Source organism: Vitis riparia, chromosome 16, assembly GCF_004353265.1.
Source record: "Vitis riparia cultivar Riparia Gloire de Montpellier isolate 1030 chromosome 16, EGFV_Vit.rip_1.0, whole genome shotgun sequence".
In the NCBI taxonomy this organism is placed as follows: domain Eukaryota; kingdom Viridiplantae; phylum Streptophyta; class Magnoliopsida; order Vitales; family Vitaceae; genus Vitis; species Vitis riparia.
In genome coordinates, this window is record NC_048446.1 from 13,933,169 (window position 1) to 13,954,496 (window position 21,328).

Sequence of the window (21,328 nt, forward strand, 5' to 3'; positions counted from 1 at the left end):
TTGAGGCAGTTGATTTCTCGTGGTGATTCGGTCACCCCCGGGTGACTCACCATCTCATTTGTCAATTAAAGTGTTTTACAAAACTGATATTAATTAATAAAATTCAGAATTTCGGGACAAATGGCAAGTAGTAGGGGGTGTACGGTGCATCATCCACGGACCGATTGAAAAAGCTTATTTTTCTTAATTTTTTATTATAAATAATTTATTTTTAGACGTTAGATAATAATTTATTTATTTATTATTATTATTTAATTAAATCGAACAAGCCGAAATACCGTGAAAGTAATATTAGGAAACCTCAAAAACACGATCTGCATGTGGCACCCTCACCCTCAACCGCCTCACGACGATATGAAGATCTGAATACCTTCATCCTCACGCCCGCTGCTGCGGCTTTTCCAACTTTCTCAGGTAGATTTTTTCTCCATTTTCTCTCTTTATTTAGGTCTTCTCACCTAGACTTCTCATCTGGATTTCTCATCCAAGAAATTCCGGGTTTTGGGTTCTGCTTGTTTTGACGGAAAATAATTCCAGAAAATTTTTCTAGACCCCGGACTCCACGATTCCATTTTGGTCTAATCGATTAGGGTGCTTTCTTTGGAGCGCATTTTCTTGCTATGAATCATGGTATATTTTCGGTTTCATGTGTTGAGCATCACCTGTTCGATACTTTTCCCCTGTGATATCTGGGTTTTCATAAAAGGCAAAGAGGAAATAGAGTGGCCGGCCAACTATTCAGAAAAGAATCAAAACCCGCCATTTATATTCTGTGATATCTGGGTTTGCTTCTCCTTAATTGTGTTATTAGTGTATTAAGAGCTTACTGCAATCCGAGTGATTTAATTACTATGTTTGTAGCTCTAGAATGATTCGGTTTATGCTCTGTCATATTATTTTCTTGAGAATAGCCCTCTCGTCAACATTTTGCTAGTCAACATTTTGTTATCTTTCTCCACTTATTTTTGTTTTTTTTTCCTCTTTAGAACATAGAATTGTTTGGTAAACAGGAAAGTAGTAGTTATGCAGAATCCCACTCTGTTTAGGATGTGGTTCAATGGTTGGTCCATTTAGGTCCAAGACTCTGAACATGGTGCACTATCTCTACCACCTCTGAAGATGACCACCGTCCCCACCCCACCCACAACCCCCTCACACACGCACACAGATGTAGGTCTCTGTTTCTGGCTTTGGATGTTCAGAGCTGGATATTACCTTTTGTCATTAAATGTGGTAGGAGCACAAGGAGGAATAAGTATGAGAATCTGGGTTGGTCTTATCTCCCTATGCCTAGAAAATCAGTAGCCCCACTTCAAAGACCGATCCCAGACCTCTTCCTAGAACCACCAGTACCCCACAAGCACATTATTTCTATGGTTTCTTCTCTAGGTCACTAAAACACAAGTTCCCCCAGGCAATGTATATAACCTCTCCCTTTCACTTCTAGGCATTTGGCAGCCACAAACCAACTTGTCAAATCAGTGACACATACTGAGGAAAAAATCTACTTATAAGACTTACCACAAGAAAAGCTTGGTGAGAGTTTGTGGGTACTCACAGCAAACCAAAGGAGAGAACTAATTATATGGATCCTTCTCTGTGGCACAATCTATTATTGTTGCATTATGAGATTATAGCCTCAAGTCATGGTTGCATAAATTGTGCCACTAGCTTCAAAACCTTTCCTTCAATATCAAACCTACTGTAGAATAACCTTAAGGTTGCTACCTTAAGTCAAATCACAGCAAGATGGGGCTTTGGTTTTATAACCTTGTGAAATGGGAATTAGAGTTACTGACAATGAAAAAGAAAGTAAAGGTAAGAATAAACAGAAGATTAGGAGGAAACAGTATCAGGTAGAAATTTTTTAGGGAATGAAAATTTCTTTAAAAATAAATAAATAAATAAATTAAAATTGGATTTTGAAAATGGAAACAGTCATAAGTTCTTGGAATTTCAAAATTGCTTCACATGAATGCTGTTTATCTAGGTTCTTGGGATTTTGCTATGATAAATTTTAACTGATCCAAAGTTGACTGTGGTGAGTTCTCTTGTTTGAGTTTAATATCAATGCCACTATTCATTTCATTTTTGGCTCTGGGCCCTTTTTCCAAGGACTGAAATTGCAAGCTGCAGATCTTTGATCACCCATGATCTCCCATGTGTAGATAGTAGATATGTTCTGTTAGCATGTTGAGTTTAGTTTGCTGGTGCACTGATAGTTGCTACTTGCATTGCTGTAATCAAACTCAAAAATTTTATTGGTTTTAGCTCAAGGTTTTGGAATTTTATTGTGATAATGTTAAATTCGATAAAAGTTCCCTTAAAATTTGAAACCTCAATCCTTTATGACAGCCAAGGATAAAAATATAAATTTTAATGGATATATCGGTAACGTGATTTTATGGATATATTGGTGGATATTTTGACACAAAATGTCGGTGGGACAAAAATTGTTTAAAACTTATAAAAATGTTAGGAAAAACTTTAAAAAATAATATAAGAAGTAATAATAGACATTTTGAAATTGTTTTGTTAAAAAATTTGATACATGTATGATATAATTTGTTACATTTGACAATAATATGAGGGCGATAAGAAATATGAAATTTGTAAATGTACATTCATTATTAAGTTATATTAAATATTATTCGAAAATGATATTGTGATATTTGATTATAATGTGTTTAACTTTAAAATATATTTAATATTAAAATTATGACTTATTTAATTCAAATGAATTCAATGATATAAAATAACTAATGATATATGTATAAAAAAAAAATTAATACTTATATTTTTTATATTTAATTAATATATATATATATATAAAGAGCTATTAAAAAATTATTATGATAGTTTTTATATTTTGGTAATCAATTAAATTAAATTTAAAAATAAAATAATTAGAATTACATTATTTATTAAAATATTCTTTTAATATTTTTTTATAAAGCACTTCCGCATATATGTATTTATCGTTGTTAGACTTTGTGGATTGGGTAGGCTCACAGTAGGGTGTGGTAGCAGGTTTTTGAGTCTTCACGCCTTTTTGTCCTTTTTCTTCGTATTCTTTCTTCTACTAAAATTCTTATTTACCTATAAAAAAAAACATTTATATATTTATGTGCACATTTATAATTAAGGGCCAATTAGCCCAATGGAAGCCGGCGATGGATATGACCTTTTTGTCTTGGGTTTAGATCCCCCCATTTGCAAGACAAACCAATTTTTTAGTTTGATTGAGCTTTGGCCTAGCAAATACCTCATGAGCGGTAGGCTGCTTGATCGAGTCAAGTGCATTGACTGACCAAAAATATCTAGAATTTCCTAAAAAATTGGTGAAAATATCAATATACATCGAAATATTGCCAAAAATGTTGAAAAATGATCGAAAAATCGACAAGTTGACATTTCCATACCATTCCATACAAGTTGACACACGAAATTTTGATGAAATATCGCTGATATTTCACTATTTTTTCGTCCTTGATGATAGCTTCATGAGGAAGTCAATAGACTTTAATATTTTTAGTTGTTTTTCCTCTCTTGCAAAATCTGACTTCTTTGAGATAACTTTGAACTTTTAGTTTGTTGATTGCCTATTCACATTTGTCGATAAGGTTGCAACTCTAGTTGATTGGTGATGGTCCCTTTTGAATTTGGTATATATTTGTTGAGTTTTTCATTTTATTCTACCTATCAAGAGATACAAGAAGAAATTGGGCATAATCTATCTCTATTTTGTATTGAGCTAGACATACTTTTCATGTGTTGATATTACAAATGTGATGTTTAGATATTTGCATAAAATGTGATGTCTTTAGATATTTGAAAATATATAATTCAATTGTTCTGTTTTTTCTTTAATTTGATTTAGGTTTTATTAATCTATTACTTTTCAAATTATTAATTTTAAATATTTTGTTTTAATTATATAAAATAAAAATAAAAATTATTTTTTGCAAGGATAATAATGATAAATTATTTATTATAATAATTTCTATTATTTTAAAAAATTTAGAAAAATGTTAAATTAATTTTGGTTAATTAAGAATTAATATGGAAATTATTTTTCTTAATACATTAAGATGTTGAAAATAACATATAAAAAACAAATAATTTAATGTTTAATAGAAATAAAATATTAAAAAAACAAACAACTTAATACTTAACACGATTAAGCATTGCATTATTTAGTTTTAAGTTAAATTAAGTTCTATTTAGAATTAAGTCAAAAAAACAAGCACCACTTTAGTCATATTTTAGCCAATTTGTTACAAGAGAAACAAAAAATTTCCATAACAAAGCCCTAAGGTGCTTGTAAGATATTTATGAAGAGACATAAAATGAAAATTATAATTATTATTACAAACATTTATATCCATAGAGCAAGGATAAAGAATTACACCAAAAATGGGACTTGATTCTGATATGAATCATAGATCTACTATGGTCAAGTAATTTCCAAGAAAATAAGATAAGAACTAGTTATTTTGATAATTGAAATTATCAAGCCATCCATAACTGTTCAGTAAAAAAAAAAGAATTCCTTTTGATTAAATCAACTAGTTTCGTTTGTTTGTTGTGGTCAAGTTTAAAATATTGGTAAATATGGATATATCGGTACTTGGATTTTACGGATATATCGGATATATCGGAGAAATATCGGTGGATATTTTGACAAAAATATCAATGAGGCAAAAATTATTCAAAATTCACGAGAATACTTGAAAAAACTCCAAAAAGTGATAAAATAAATAAGAATATATATACATACATACATACACACACACACACACACACACACACACACACACATATATATATATATTAAAGTTATTTTGTAAGTGTAATTGATATAAGTACAATTAAAGATAATATTTATCAAATTTTTATAAAAAAAATTAGCATAAATTCCTTTAATATATTTATATTCATTTATTTTAAAAACCAAAAAATACTTTTATTAAAACATATTTTATTATATTTTAAATAAAAAATTAAATTGATTTATATGAAATATTTTATTTGAGATTTGATTTCTAAAAATTTATTACAAATATATGATGACAATTTTTCTATTAACATTAATTTATCTAAATAATTAAAATTATTAATAATTTATCTTATCAAATTAATTTTAATTTATAAAATATTAGGACTTTATTAATTTTTTTATATTGTAGCAATTTTTGAGTAAAATTATATTTTTAATATTTTAAAATAAAAACATTTAAAATTAAATAAAATTAAACGGATAAATAAAAATAAATTAAGAATGAAGTGATAGTAATTTTTTAAAATAGCATTAATGAGATAAATATAAAAAGTAGGTTAAAATAAAAAGACAATATAAAATAAAATGATAATATAGATTTAAAATAAAAAATAAATTAAAAATGAATAATTAAAAAATAAAAAAGGATAAATATTTAAATAAAAAAAAAACTTTCGAAAAAATCTCCGATATTTCCCGATATACGATATATTCGATATATTCGTCGATATATCTTCAATATTTTGACAGGCTTCCTCCGCTGCTCCGCGCGTTACTCCACGCTTGATTATTTCGCCTCAAAACCGATATATCGTCAATATTTCGCTGATATTACCGATATTTTGCCGAAATTCCCACTGATCGATAATCGATGCCCAATATCATGTCGGACACCACCGATATTCGATATCTTGGCGATATTTTGCTGACAAAATCCGAAATTTTAATCCTTGGTTGTGGTACATATGTCCTTTGAAGATTCATCCACTAGAATCCTATCTCCATTATACTTCAATTTTATTTTGACATATTATTTTGTTTTAATAGATTATAAATATATATTACTCTTATTCAAACAAAATCTTCTCAAGATCGGATTAGCAAATCCTGAAACCTGCCAAAGAAGAGCTTCCAATCGCATATTGCGCCCATACTAGTAGCTTTTGTTGTACCTACTTAGGCCATCAGAAGAATCCGAGCACTTGCTAGTAGTTTACGCGGAGCACCGGCCCCAGCCGCTGATACAGTTACTATGCTTACCAGCTCTTACCATTGCTGCCTATAGATATAGATGGGAGGTAGGCGAGGGTAGCTTGCTTTCACACCTGGCTGGGTAGATATAGGTACCCCCGCCCCCTTGCTTAGCTTGACTCGTTCACGGATACTTTATTTACCTTGGCAGCTAAGCTACGGCATTCAAATTTCGGTAGAGCCGGACCTAACCTCACAACGGAGACTCTCGCTTTTCCTAAGGGCGTCCCTTACTCCATTCATCCTGAATGGCGGGACGAGAAGAAGAGGAAGAATAAAAAGTAAATTTAAGACAAGAAAAGAATAGCAACTCTATAACTCTACTTTAGTAAACTCCCTTTCTTAAGCGTTCGTGTGCACCACCCGGTGCTCACTCACTTATTGGAGGGAGAAGAACAAGAGGTTATATTCTTATCTTTTGGTTCCCAGGGGAGGCCCCCTAGACCCCCTTTCATTAAGAGTGACGATCGTGAGTGAGCACCTCACTTTCACCTTATCTTGAACTCTTTCTAAAGAAAAAGAATTTCAACAAATAGAATTTTTTTTATTTTTATTTTTAGAAAATCTAATTCCACTATTTCTTTTAATTGATATTAAAAATGAAATTCTAGTTTTATTTTTTTATTTTTTTGTTTTTTATGTTTATAACTAAAATCATAAAAAAGAAGAGCTATCTTCTTTTATCTTTTTGTAATTAAGGATAGTCTAAGTAGTTAGACATAGGATAATGTCTTGAATTTATATTAACAATTAGAATTAGGTCCATCAACTACAATGTGTATTATCCATATAGGGGATCAAAATAAAATTGAATGTGAAATATTTAAGAAACTTAAGAGTATGTTTGGTTCTAGCAAATTTGAAAAAAGAATAATAGGGAAAGAAATAAAGAGGAAAGTAAAAGGAAAAAAATGAAGGAAAAATTTAAAAAATAAATTTAAAATCAATAAATTATTTTATATGCTACTTTGAACTTATTTCATTTATTTTAAGTGTTTTACATAAAGGTTAAATAATTTAAAAATATATGAATTATTAACTAATTTTAATTTTATTTAATTTTTAAAATTTTGAGAAAAATATTTTTCATAGGATTTTCTTTCTTTCTTTAGTTTTTTGGAATCAAAGCAAGTCCAAAGTAATGCATTTTTATTTTTTTTTATTTTTTTGTATATCAGAGAAAAATGATAAAAATAATTATTAACTTTAAACTTTTTTTTTATTTTTCTGGTGTTTTGTCCTTGTGCCTTTCCCTCTTATTTTCTTTCCTCTTACTCCCTTCTTTCTGAGATTCAAATGGAAATTATATGCCCTAAGTCTCTCTTTATATAACATTGTTTCTTTGTCTAGTTTTGTAGTTTTGTAGGGATAAGAGCTGAGAACCCACATGACTGATTTTAGCCCTAGAAGGATACAACAGAGGGAGCAATTCCTCCATTGATCAGTTGAATCAGGTGATTTTCCTATGATTTTCTATATTGAATTACTTACAGTTGATTTAGATGATGTTATTCTGCTTAATTGAATCTATTATGCTTGAAACCCAAATCCACCTCTCCACCAACCAAAAACCTTGCCCATCTTTATCTCCATCTCCATCTCTGCCAGCAAACTTTTAATTTTTGTTTTCAATTAAATGGAACTTATTTGTTTGGATATTTTTAAAATAATTTCGTGGATCAGTTCTTCATACATTGAATATATCAACGATCAACCTAATACTTTTGAGGGCAGCTGTGAATTTGAAGTTTTGATTGATTGGGATTTGATTTGGCATTGTTGGGAAATAACTATGAATTGAAGATGTAAAAATGACTATGGTTTTGAAGCATTGATTAATTGGAATTTGATCACTTTTGCTAATCTTTATGATATTGAAAGGACCAAATAGGCAAATACACGTATGAAATTTTATTTTGAAGTTACAGAATGGTTTTAGTTATTGTGGAAATGTATTTGCAGTTTTCTAGGTTTGGTAATTTATTTTCAATCTCAGTTCTAGACAATTTGGGAAGGGAAAATGATGAGAACAACTATCATTTCTGAAATAAGATCAGAAAATGCTTTTCTGAGTTTAAACCAATGTATTGGATGGTGGGTCAAGTGTTCTTAATTCTTATGAAAGGGAAAAAGTAAAGATGGTTGGCCCTTACTAGGTTTTGGGTGCTGGCATGGTTAGGAGATTGAAGTATTGCTACTACAGATGGTATTCTGCTAGAGACAGGCCAAAACCCATAATTGTCAGCTTGAATGATTACCATGAGTATTCCTTAATTCTGTTTTAGAAAGAAAAACAAAATTAATTCCTTCAGTCAGAAGAACTAATAAGTTATTTCTTTTTTTTTTTCATCAACTGAAATATGCCATTATTAGCACAAATTGTACATAAATCTTGTGTTTTATATGTTGAAGAAAAGGTTCCTTTCTTGGGGGATTAACAGGAAAAATGGTACATAAGGGGTTCTTTGGGAAAGCTAAGATGGCATCTTTTGGGATTGCATCAATATGGCATGTTGTCTTTATCTTTTTAAGGAATCTTGGGCTGGTGATAGTTGAAAAATACTCTATTACAAGCCAATCAACATGTTGTATAAGAATGCTCCCCCTAAATATCAAAAAATAAAAACATGGAACTGCAATTGACAAGCTAAAATGTAATGCAAGAGAGTTTGTATTTTTTACTTTAATGGATTTGTTTTGTGAATCAACTGCAAGTTTGGGTTCCTACTGTGGTTTGTGTCTTTGATACCTTCTTAATGCAGCTTTGATGTATGTGGTTTGCCTTTCAAAGCTTACTTTGAAGTCTAGTTATGTCAGCTATCACATAATGGAGTGTGTAGATGGTATCTTTCTAGTGATGGTTATCTCACGTTTTCTTATAGTGGTCCTATTAAGAAAACATTAAAGAAAGTAGCTTACAAGTGATCATTTAGGCTTGAGTTGAGCTTAATTTGATGGCCAAAACCTCATCCTTGAAATAAAACTTTGATCATAAGGACATGCTTTTTTGCGTAATAATTTTTAGTTTTTTCTCACATTCCTTTGCACCAATTTTGGAAAATTTTGTTTAGTAGTTACCCCATGCAACTAAGTATCAATACACATGAGTAGAGGCTTTCTCTTTTCTTTTTTCTTTTTTTTTTTTCTTTTTTTTAAGTTTAAATTTTTATAATAGATGATCTTGAAATTGGATATTTATATAAAATAAATTGGTTCAGGTATCTAATTGATGTTCTTCTTTTTGTTGTCTGAACTCTCTCCCTATCATCTAATTGATATTTTCTTTTTGCTGTTCAATAATTTTTGTGATTCAGATTGGATTAGTGTATGGGGGGATTGTATTTTAAATGCCTTTGGTGGCTTGGTTGTGGTGCAGGTTGATATCATTCAGGCAACGTTAGTTCTCATTATAAGCTACATTCTATCCTAATCCAACTAGTTCCTATTCTGGAAGCAATAAGTTGGGACTAGAGGACCACTTCCCCAGCCCCATCATGTCTGGGGTTGCCCGAAGAGTATTCGTATTTCAGAGACAATTAAACACTTTATCACATGATGGCCCTACTGACACTTTGAAGAGAAAGATAGCTGGTATGGAAAAAATAAGAAAAAGGAGAGACCCTAAAAAGGATCAGTTCTATGTAGAAGTTCCTGAATCACAAAAATTCCTTGACACAGCCACTTGGCCAATGACCATAGCTGCTGTTGGAGTTGCAGTCATTGCAAAGCTCTTCATGATGGTATGGTCAATCCATATCATTTTCTATTATCCATTAAAAATGTAGTATCTTTTTTGTTCTTTTTATTTATTTTTTCTTTGTTACTTGTGTATTTTGTGTACTTTGTGATCTTATTTTCATGTTTCAATTGAAGCTTAGCTGTTGCCTAATTGAGTATATGGTTTCCTTGGGATCTTTCTATCACTTGCTTCTCATGGATGGTATTTTTATGTCTATTTTTTGTTGCTTTAACTAAAGAAGTCAGGTTAAACCATATGGTCCTGGAACTTTGAAGTGCTTGCAACATTGTTTGCAAATATGTTATTCAGTTTAGGAGTTCAATTATATTTCATCTTAATTCTTGTAGTTACCTGGACAAGATGATGATCATATGGTATGCTTGTGGTGATGATTTAGATTGATTCATCAGTAAGCATGATTTTATTGACTCCTTCCTATAGGCCATAAAAGCTTCAGTTTCTGGATACCTAACAAATTTTCATATAAATCTAATTGAAAGTTTGAAAATTAACAGTGAGATAGACTGATCCATTGGTACGGTACCCACTAGTAGATCTCCTGTCAGTTGAAGATCCTGTCTAGTCTGACTTCGAAAAACATACAACATCAAGGTTGGAGTTGTAACTTCTTCTGTAGAGTACTCCCATACTTATAGTACCTATGAGATGCCTTAGGATTCCATACACTGCTTCTGAATGAATCTATTCTTTGAGGATGACGGATAAAATGAGAATCACTTGGAAGATGAAGGTGTCCGAAAGCAAGTGTTGGTTCGCGATTGAATCAAAATCTTTTGAGATTTCGATTGATCAAGCTGGAGGGAGGCTAGTGGGTACGATCACGGAGAGAGGAAGAGGTTTTGTGGAGTGGATTAAATTTGGCGCTAAAAGTTTGTCCCAGTTACTAGAAGGGGTAGAGGAATTTTGCAACATTGCCGACAGGAAGAAGGACTCTAAGACATGGTTAGAAGGAGGAAGAAGTTTTTGTCTGGCACTAAGGAAGAATACAGCAGGACGTTTTTTACTTTGCTCGGTCCGCTCTACAGAAGGAAGAAGGTTTTCCCTTGTGTTTCCTGAAGGAAGTGGGATGGTGGGAGGTTGGGTCTTGCTGGCCAATAAACTCAGAAGTCTTGGGATTGTGCCCCCTACTGTTAGTCCTGAAGTTCTTGAAATGGTCGTCTCCTCTCAAGGTTTGACTAATAGTACTGTTAGAGGTTTGTCGTATGCCGAAGCAGCTAAGCTTGGCCGCAGGGGAACAGAAGAGAAAGTGTGGCTCCAAATTGGGGGGATAAATTCCTTCAGCAAACTACAGGATTTAAGACACTGTCTTGTGGGGAAATGGGGAGAGGGTGAGCCCATTTCACTGTCTTCCCTAAGAATTTGGGCCAAGGCCTTTTGGAGATTGAAGGGGGAGATTCATCTTGCTTTTCTTGGAGAGTCTCTCATTCTTTTCGAGTTTGAACTCTGTTCGGAGGCGGAGCGGATTCTCTCAGAAGGACCTTGTTTTTACAGGAGGAAAAGACTTTGGCTAGATAAATGGGTCCCTGAGGCTGGCTATGTTAGAGAAGGTGCGGAGGTGGGAGAAGTGTGGGTAAGACTGTTAGGCCTTTCCCTCTTTCTTTGGGACAATGATTTTTTTAAACAGTTTGGCAATGCTTGTGGGAGTTTTGTAGCGGTTGATAAAGATACTGCTGGGTCTCTAAATTTAAAATGGGCGAGGATTTTGGTGAGAATAAATGGCGACAGCACGCCCAATAGCTTGCAGGTTGTGGTGCAAGAGCGCTGTTTTTCTATTCCTCTATGGTGGGAGATGTCCCCTAGGGTATCGGTAGTGGAACCAAGCAGAGGTGGTCGTAAGCTGAAGGTTGGGGATGACTTGGAGTGTCATTCACGCGCGAGGGTGAGAGTAGAGTTGGCCACTTTCTCAAAAGGAAAAGGTATAGATTGCGTGTTGCAGCTGGAGCAGAGGAGGGAGCTGGTGATATGATGCAGCCCGGGTCTTCTGTTTCTGCACCGCAAAGGGATGGCTCTGAGTCTCTGATTGAAGAGACAGAGTTGGGCCTTTCCTCGGGTGGTGAAAAGGCCCATCAGCAAGGAGCTAGTCCAAGGGTGAAGGAGAGGCCTTTAGGGGCTTTTGTCCAGAAGAAGAATTTGGGCCATGGCATTGGGATGGGCCCAAATCCAGAGTTAAGTTTTGAGCTGAGTTGCCTGACTAAAGCCCAAGGGGCCTTAGTGGGCTCTGAGGGCTCATTTAGGAGGTTAGAAGGAGTGGCCCAATCCCTTCCATCTGTTGAAAGGGTCTCGCAGAGAATGGAAGGCACACTTCGCAAGCCCCAACTCTTTATGGAAGATGTTAGGCTCGTTCTTGACCAGCGAAATCCTCAGGTTTTTGACGCTTTGGGTTCAGCCGTCACGAATGACGCGTTGTTGGAGGAGGCCGCTCGCTTTACAGGCCAGATTCCCTCAGTCCTTTCTCTCGAGGGGGTCAGGTTTTTCTCTTCTACTCCTTCTTTTTCTTTGCCCTCCGGCGGAAACGGCTTAGGTCCATTGGTCTGTTAGGAGGACTCGAGAAGCTTTTCGATGGATGGGGATGCCGTGGAGCCAGGGCCTTTGTGTATTGTCCAATTAGATGGCTCGGAGGTACAGTGGTCTTCCCATCTAAGGCGTCTCGAAGACAACGAAAACAAGGAAGGTGCAACCGAAGGCACTTTCTCAGACGAGACTTTTGGAAGATTGCTTTCTTTTAGTAGATTCGTGGGGTTGCCAGTGGATGGCTTCGAAAATGAAATCTTGACTATGTTTCGAAGTTTAGAGTGTAGAAAAAGGGGCAAAATTTATGTGCAAGGAGGAAAAAAGAATTCTTTACTTAGATCCAAAGTCGAGAGAGAGCTACGAAAGTTAGAGTGTTCCATTAAGTATGGGTCCCCCTCGGATTTAGGAAAAAGGAGCGGGAAATTCGTTGGGGAATGTTCAAGAAGTGTTGATGTTAATTAGAATTCTCTCTTGGAATGTCAGGGGAATAAATGATAAGGATAAAAGAAGGGTAGTGAAGGCCTTCTTAAGGATTCAAAGGGCAGACCTAGTTTGTTTGCAGGAAACAAAATGCAAACTCATGTCGGATTCGGTAGTGAGAAGTTTGGGTTTTGGTAGATTCGTAAATTGGGGAAGTGTGCACTCCAGAGGGCAAGGAGGGGGCATCTTAGTTTTCTGGGATTGCAGAGTGTTGGAACTTCTTGAGATGGAAACAAGGCAGTATTCCATATCATGTCGGTTCAAAAATTGCGATGACAATTTCATTTGGATTTTTACCGGTGTTTATGGGCCAGTCCATTATTTTGAGAGAGAATTGCTTTGGTCTGAACTTGTGGATATTAGGGGTTTGTGGAATGATCCTTGGTGTATTGGTGGTGATTTCAATGTGATTAGGCTTCCCAGTGAAAGGAGAAATTGTCTGAATATGTCTTCGGCAATGAGGCGTTTTTCAGAGTTAATTGATGAGTTGCAGTTGAGGGATCTACCTCTGGTTGGAGGTTCTTACACTTGGTGTGGAGGTTTAAATAACAGATCGGCTTCTAGACTCGATCGTTTTTTGGTCTCAGAGGAATGGGAGAGCCACTTTTCCAACCTTTCTCAAAGCTTGTTGCCTAAACCCATTTCTGACCATGCTCCCATTTTGTTGGATGGAGGAGGAATTAGAGGCAGAACAACCCCTTTTCGCTTCGAAAATATGTGGTTAAAAGTGGAGGGCTTCAAAGACTTGGTCAGGAAGTGGTGGTCTTGCTACAATTTCAGCGGATCCTACAGTCACATTCTTGCTTGCAAGCTAAAGGCTCTGAAGCAGGATCTGAAAGTCTGGAAGAGAGAGGTATTTGGTAATGTCTCTTTGAATAAAAACGCTGCTCTTAGTCAGATTGGTTTCTGGGACGCCAAGGAAAGAGACTGTGGTCTCTCTTTAGAGGATAGTGAGGCTAGAAGAAGGGCAGTGGAGGAGTTAAGTAAGTGGGCAGTCTTGGAAGAGATATCTTGGAGGCAAAAGTCAAGAGAATTGGGGTTGAAAGAAGGTGATAAAGATTCAAAGTTTTTTCACAAGATGGCTAATGCTCGAAGAAGAAAGAATTTTCTTTCTTCTATTACAGTGGATAGTAGGAAGTTAACTGAGGAAACTGAGATAAAGGAGGGGGTGGTTAATGCATTCCAAAATATTTTCTTAGAAAAAGGGGACTGGAGACCAAGTATTTCGGGGTTGTCTTTCTCTTCCTTGGATAGTGTCCAGGCGGGGCTTCTTGAGGATGTCTTTTTCGGTGGAAGAGGTCCAGGCTGCAGTCTTTGGTTTGAATGGGGATAAAGCCCCTAGACCAAATGGGTTTACTTTGGCGTTTTGTCAATTTTGCTGGGATATAGTCAAGCACGAAGTTATGAGCTTTTTTTGCTGAATTTCACAGTTCTGGTCGTTTTGAGAGAAGCTTAAATTCCACTTTTATTGTTCTCATTCCTAAGAAAGGGGGTACAGATGATTTGAAGGATTTTCATCCTATAAGCCTAGTGGGGAGTGAAAATGTGAATCTCAATAATGAACTATACCTAGAGGGGGGTGAATAGGTGTTATAGAACAATTTAAAAATTCTCCCAACAAAGATTACCTAACCTTAGATTATCTTAATGTCAAGAAATTTTTCTTCCAATAACTTTTCAACAAAGCAAAACATCCACAAGCAATAATGTATGCATCAACACTCTCCCAACAATTTATAAATGCAGAACACATGCAAATGCTTCAACACTCCTAAAAAATAAATCAAAATATAGAGTGAGAGAAAGAGACAATGAACACCGAATTTTTAACGTGGAAAACCTCTGAAGAGATAAAAAACCACGGGCCTATCACCGATTGAAAACTCCACTATGAAGAATAAAAACTGAGTACAAGGTTTTACCTAGCTCAAGCTAACCAATCCTTCCCGGAATACTTGACTAGTACCTTCATTTTCAGCTTCTCCTTTTGGAGCACACTTGGAGTCCGCACCAAGCTCAATCTCGGCCTCTTCTTGAATCCACACAAGAAGAAAATGGGTTTTTGCACAAACCCAAATAGAATGAGAGATTGAGATATGAAGGAAGGAAGGAATCAACCCATTTGTTGCTCAAGAAAATCCATTAAAAACTAGTTTGGAAAACATTAAGAGAAGTGGATTTTCTTTGCAATCAAAAACCCCAAATTAGGAAAGCAAAAATGAGAAAATGAAGAACACTTAGAGTGTGGCTGCTTTCCCCACGTTTTCAGCAGTCTCTCTACCCAGAAAATGAGAGAAGATTGGTTTTTAAAGTGTAAAAAGAAACCCTTAATCTAATGGCTGAGATTTGATCAAAAAAACATTAGTTGGATAGATCCACCCTTACACTTGGATTGATCCAGAAATAGAGGAATGAAAGCCTTGCACCAAAAACCATTTTTCCCAACTTTCTAACACATTTAAAGATTAAAAACCGGGTTGATTCACATCCAATCACCAGACACTCGACTACATACCTCGGCCTCTTAGCAAAGTCTTAGTCTTCAAAGTCAAGTAGTCCGAATAGGAATAGGAAAGCCGAGTTAGGGGACACTTAGGAATTTTGTCCGGAATTGCCAACCTAGCTAAACACTCACAGGGAGTCTTTACAAGATTCTAGCTAAAGTTCTGGCTAATAGATTGAAAAGAGTGGTGGGAAATGTCATTTCGAACTCCCAACATGCCTTTGTGGAAGGTAGACAAATTTTGGATGCTGTCCTTATAGCAAATGAGGCCTTAGATTCAAGACTAAAAAGTGCAAAGGGTGGAATTATCTGCAAGGTGGATATTGAAAAAGCGTAGGATCATGTGAATTGGGGCTTTTTATTAGCAATCTTGGATAAGATGGGGTTTGGGACTAAATGAGTGAATTGGATGAGGTGGTGTATTTCTTCAATCCGTTTCTCAATTTTGCTCAATGGTTCTCGAATAGGCTTTTTCCAAAGTTCTAGAGGCCTAAGACAAGGAGATCATCTTTCTCCTTTCCTTTTCATTATAGCAATGGAGGCGTTGTCTTCTATATTGAAGAGGGCTCTACAAGGAGGCTATCTTGAGGGTTTCATGGCTGGTGGGAGAGGAGGCGAGGGTGTGGTTGTTTCTCATCTTTTATTTGTTGATGACACACTAGTCTTTTGTGATGCAAGCAAGGAGCATGTGGATGTCTTAAGTTGGGTTTTTATGTGGTTCGAAGCAATTTCTGGGCTAAAAATCAATCTTCACAAAAGCGAACTGATTCCAGTGGGGGTGGTTCCTAATTTTGAGGACTTGGCTAGGGTTTTGGGCTGTAAAGTGGGTTCTCTTCCCTCTTGTTATTTAGGGCTGCCTTTGGGAGCTGCTTTCAAATCATCCCGAGTTTGGGATGTAGTGGAGGAGGGATTTCAAAAGCAGCTCGCTTTGTGGAAGAGACAGTATTTGTCCAAAGGAGGAAGGTTGACTTTGGTAAAGAGCACTCTCTCTAGCCTTCCAATTTACTTTATGTCCTTATTTATCATTCCCCGCAAGGTGAGCCTAAGGCTGGAAAAGATTCAAAGAGACTTCCTTTGGGGGGGAGGAGTTTCTCAAAGTAAGCCGCATTTGGTAAATTGGTCCATTGTTTGCATGGAGAAAAAGGATGGGGGCTTAGGTATCAAAAATATTTCTAGATTGAATAAGGCCCTTCCTGGAAAATGGTGTTGGAGATTTGCTTCGGAACAAGATTCTTTATGGAAACAAGTGATTGTAAGGAAATTTGGGAAGGAAGATGGAGGTTGGTGCTCTGGTGATTCAAGGGAGAGTCATGGAGTGGGGCTTTGGAAGATGATTAGGAAAGGGTGGTTGGAGTTCAACAAAAGGGTGGCTTTTAAGGTGGGGGATGGTAGTAGAGTGCGTTTTTGGAAGGATAGATGGTGTGGATAAGATTCTTTGGATGTGGCTTTTCCAAGGTTGTACAATCTTGCCTTATCCAAGGATGCTTGGGTAGCTCAGTTATGGGATCAGTCCGGGAATTTGGGTTGTTGGAACCTTGTTTTCACAAGATTCAACAATGATTGGGAGATGGAAGATGTGAAATTTTTTTTCAGAAGGTTACATGGCCATGCGCTTAGAAGGGGGATTGAGGATGTCATGTATTGGAGGGTTTCAAAGAAAGATATCTTTACAGTTAAATCTTTCTTCTCTTCCCTAGCTCCTTGCATTGGTAGAGAGTTCCCTTCAAGCTTAGTTTGGAATCCTTGGGTTCCAAAGAGAGTCAGTTTTTTTTGCTTAGGAGGCTATTTGGGGAAGAATTCTAACTATGGATCAATTAAAAAGGAGGGGTTGGGCCTTACCAAGTAGGTGCTATTTGTGTAAAGCGGATGAAGAATCAGCTAATCATGTGCTTATTCATTGTCCCAAGGCAACTATGATTTGGCACCTTATTTTTGCTCTTTTTGGTGTTCATTAGGTTTTGCCCAATTCTATCAAGGAAACCATTCTTGGTTGGAACGGCACCTTTGTTGGAAAGAAAAGAAAAAATGCGTGGAATACAGCCCCTCTATGCTTATTTTGGACGTTATGGAAGGAAAGAAATAGAAGAATCTTTGAAGATTCTGAATTAGCGGATCAAGCTATTTTACGGTCTTTTTTGTACATGTTCTCAGATTGGGTTAGGGTGCATGTAAATTGTGCTTCATGGTCCATTTTCGATTTCATTGATTGGTTGGGTTGTAAGTAAGGGTTTTTTTGTTTTTTCTCTGCCTTTAGCCTAGTTGCCTTGTATACTCCGTGTATACTGTCAGGTGTAATTCAGGCTTTCTTTATACAATTGCTATTACTTATCAAAAAAAAAATAGACTGATCCATTGGCATATTTTTGGGGCAACTATAAACATAAGCTAGGGAGTCGAGGACTTTCCCCCCACCACTTGGTGTGTAGCACCCAAAGAAAGAGAAGAAAAGAAAAAGAAAAATGCCAAAATGGCACTCTAGGTGAATATTTGATGTGGAATAGAGAAGTTCCTCACATCCTTTTCTCATACCAATAGGAGGAAGAAAAGGAAACTCTAAATCAAGTGGAAATAGGACTTCTGTTTTGGTGGTTTCATGTTCTGTTTCTGATCATGATATGCCTTCTTTCACATTGAATTTGCTTAGGTTTTCCCTCACAGTTTGCAACATGGGCTGAATCAGAATTATTTCACTTTTATTTTCTTTTAGGGTGTGTTGTACATGGGAATATGGATTGAGAAAGAAAACTTCATTCCATTTCCTATTTATTACTATGGTTGGATTACTTATTAGAAATGAGAATGAGAATAAAAAAATTATTATCATGGGAACCAAAACCCACTCACTCTCATAAGGATTTTGACTCGTTTCTTTCATATGGTATTCTGATTCACCTCCATTCCTAGTCCTATTCCTACATACCAAATGCACCCTTATTGCTAGCCTTTTTTATGTTTTCTGCCTTACTTCGGTGGCTCTCTCTCTATATTTCGTGTGTACTGGGATTTTCCCTTTTTAAGCAATTGAATATACACTCTCATTACTATATATATACACACATACATATATATATATATATATTGTTATTTCATGGTTAATGTAATTGGTCTTGTATACTGGCAGTACGATGACTCAAAATCTGAAGAGATGGTCGAGCGCAAAATAAAGAATGCTCCTGCTGGTCAAGGGACTGTAAGGATGCTGACTCGTGAGGAGTGGGATGCAATCCAAGAAGTGAGGCCAAGGACTCCTTTTGAATCTAAGTTTTCTCGTCATAACGCAAGAATCAGAACTGGAGAACCATTGCACATGGTGAGGCATAGTGGGAAATTTCTTATTACTTTATTTGAATATCTGTTGTGTGGCCAAAATTATTATTTCTTTGTCCTGTTGATGGTAGAGTAAAAGGTTCCAGAGAAATTGAAAGCTAGATTGTGTTTTGCATAGCATTTGAGGATAGAAATTCATTGAAGTAGGGAAATTAGAGTTGATGGATGAAATTGATATTGCCATTGAACACTGGTGAAAAGTGGTAATAGCTACCAATTTTCTTATGGCCCTATTCTGGATGCTGAAACTTTGAACAATGGTAAATAGCAGTTACATCTACCAATTTTCCAATGGCTCTAATCTGGCTGCTGGAATTTTACTTAGAATGTTATATGTGCAACAGCAAACCCATTCAGTTTCCACGGGATGCTTGAGTATGTCCTAATTGCTTTCAAATGTGAAAGCACATATCTGCACTGCTTAGGTAACTTCCATTAGGCCATGTTTGTTCCAAGAAAGTATTAAGGGAAGAAAAATAAATGCGGAGGAAAATAATTTTCTCATGATTGGTTTTATCATAACAAATACAAAAGAAAATCAAATATAACTAAAATTAGTAAGAAACTTACGCATTTTCAAATTGTTTAATCTTTGTATAGAAGAGGTGAAGAGCCTGTTTGGTAGTGCTTGTAGTCGAAGTGTTTTTACTAGAAGTGTTTTCTTCTATAGCGCTTCTGTGAAAAACACTTTTATGAGAATTTGGAAAAGTGATTCTAATTTCTGCCTAGTTTAATATCTGCTTCCCATGATAGTTTGGCAAATCAAAGTTCAACCAGTTTTATTGAAGTCTCTACTTCTGCTTTTCTTGGACAATATTTTTCTATTGGGTATCTTAACTGTTGGTTCTCACATAATATTGATTTGTAGGACCCTAATTCTTTCTCATAAATTTAAATTTTTACAACATTTTGTTTGCAATGATGTTGCATGATGAGCAATGAGACATTTTCAATCTCCTTTCTTAAAGTTTCAAATTTCTATTAACTATACATTGAGTTGGTGCATGAGTAATCTAGTTTTTGGTTTACCATGAACACATTTAATGGAGAACCATTAGGTGACTATATAATCTATTCTTTTATGCCTCGCTCAAATCTATAACATATCCTGTTTTGGGTAAGCAATGGGATTCATCAGTCTGTAATTAGCATAGTTATAAGCCAGCTGCCAAGCTGTAACATGCATTCCAGTGTTGATCAACAATAGAGTGCCAAATATTCCCACCTAATGTTTTAATATGGAAACCATGTCTCTTTATCTTTTATTTTGTCTTTTAGGGTGTATAGTCTGTGTGCTTGGCTTAATCTCTATTTGCTTTAAAAAAAGAAAAAGAAAAAAAGAACCTGAAACCTTAACCAGGTTGTTCTAGCTTTGTCTTCCCTAGTGGACATATTCCTCAAATCCTTGTTTGTTTTGTCAGTCATTGCATTTGGGTGGGAGTTTGATTTCTTATGTTTTCCTCTGTCCTCATTTGATTTCGTCTCCTTCTGGCCATAGCTCTTATCCCCTTCCCTGTGAATTGGGTACACTGCTTTTTTTGGTTGTCGCCTAGTAAATCTTTCCTTGGCTCCCAAATAAAAAATAAAGAAGGAAATTTTGTACTCTGATGACTGATGGTGCTGACTTAAGCTTTCTTACAGTTCACTAAAGATTTTCTGTGCTAATATTTAGCATGATTAACCAAGTCCTTGCCATCTAAATTGAGAATTTGCTGGGGAATGTTGCTCGGAAGAAAATAAGAGAAATTTCCATGACTTTTTCTTCCCATCCCGAGGTAGCATTGAACTCATACTGTTTAGGACAACTCTGGTCACTGTCTAAATAACTTAATTAAGGTTGAATATTCATTGGCTGGATCGTTAATTTTCTTGCTCAGGCATTTTTTTTGCCCCATTGTACATCATGAGCAATCCAGTGCTTATTTCTTGACATATTCTTTGGTTGTTATCTGCAGGAAGATGTGAAGGATTGGACACTTGATGTGCTCACAGATGCTCTCACCCGTGTCGAAGAAAGTGTTAAACGTGGTTCCAACTGACATAATTAAGAAAGAATTTGTTTGGGAGATTGTTTTTGGTATTTTTTTCCATTTTTTGGGGGGAAGATTATTTCCCCCATGATGCAGTGAGGCGGGCATTCAAAGTGAATCAGATCAGATGGTTGCAAGTGGTAACGATGTGTTAGCACATCATTTTACAGGAGGTGAGGTGACATAAGTTGCAGATGGGAGTATCGGAGCTCCATTGTAGAATAATAAACAAATATGCCTGTATTATTTTCAAATATATAAACCATTTCAATGTCTGCTCTCAATTATAGTTGTGAATGAGTTTACTCAGGATTAGGATGCATCTACCTCCCTCTCCACCACCGGATGCTATCAAAATTTTGGACAAGAAATATACATAAAATAATTCAAAAAATGACCCAAAAACAAAAACAAAAGGCAACCGACTTAACATCCATTTTTTTTTCTTTTAATAGTTTGTTATAGCAGTTTTTTCAGACTTGCTAATTAATACTCGATTACAAAATTAGTGCTTCCAAAACCGGGGAGACAAAAAATTTAAATATTGAGTTTTTGGCTGATTTTGTGTAAAATGACGATATGTCCCGACAAAAAATTTAAATATTGAGTTTATGATTGATTTTGTGCAAAATGAGGATGTGGTCTTGTGATAAACTTTGTAACCATTAATTAACAAAATATGATAT

The 21,328-nt window shown here is 35.5% G+C and overlaps 1 protein-coding gene across 3 annotated transcripts; it reads left to right on the plus strand.

Annotated features, from left to right (window-relative positions):
* The first annotated feature begins 288 nt into the window (after window positions 1-288).
* Window positions 289-20,939, plus strand: LOC117934225. Of its 3 annotated transcripts, none has more exons than XM_034855882.1 (5): window positions 289-414; window positions 7,382-7,485; window positions 9,408-9,771; window positions 18,407-18,595; window positions 20,568-20,939. In XM_034855882.1, the coding sequence occupies exons 3-5, from the start codon at window positions 9,526-9,528 to the stop codon at window positions 20,649-20,651; spliced, it is 519 nt and encodes a 172-aa protein (XP_034711773.1). In that variant the 5' UTR covers window positions 289-414; window positions 7,382-7,485; window positions 9,408-9,525; the 3' UTR covers window positions 20,652-20,939. The 3 variants fall into 3 exon arrangements, with proteins under 3 accessions (XP_034711773.1, XP_034711774.1, XP_034711775.1); XM_034855883.1 differs by having other exon boundaries at window positions 7,390-7,485; XM_034855884.1 differs by lacking the exon at window positions 7,382-7,485.
* Window positions 20,940-21,328: the final 389 nt, after the last annotated feature.

Excerpts from the sequence above, each read along its gene's own strand:
- LOC117934225 (XM_034855882.1), top strand. The coding sequence starts at position 9,526 with ATGTCTGGGGTTGCCCGAAGAGTATTCGTATTTCAGAGACAATTAAAC. Across the intron at positions 9,772-18,406 it reads TTGCAAAGCTCTTCATGATG|TACGATGACTCAAAATCTGA; the intron begins GTATGGTCAATC and ends GTATACTGGCAG. Across the intron at positions 18,596-20,567 it reads CTGGAGAACCATTGCACATG|GAAGATGTGAAGGATTGGAC; the intron begins GTGAGGCATAGT and ends TGTTATCTGCAG.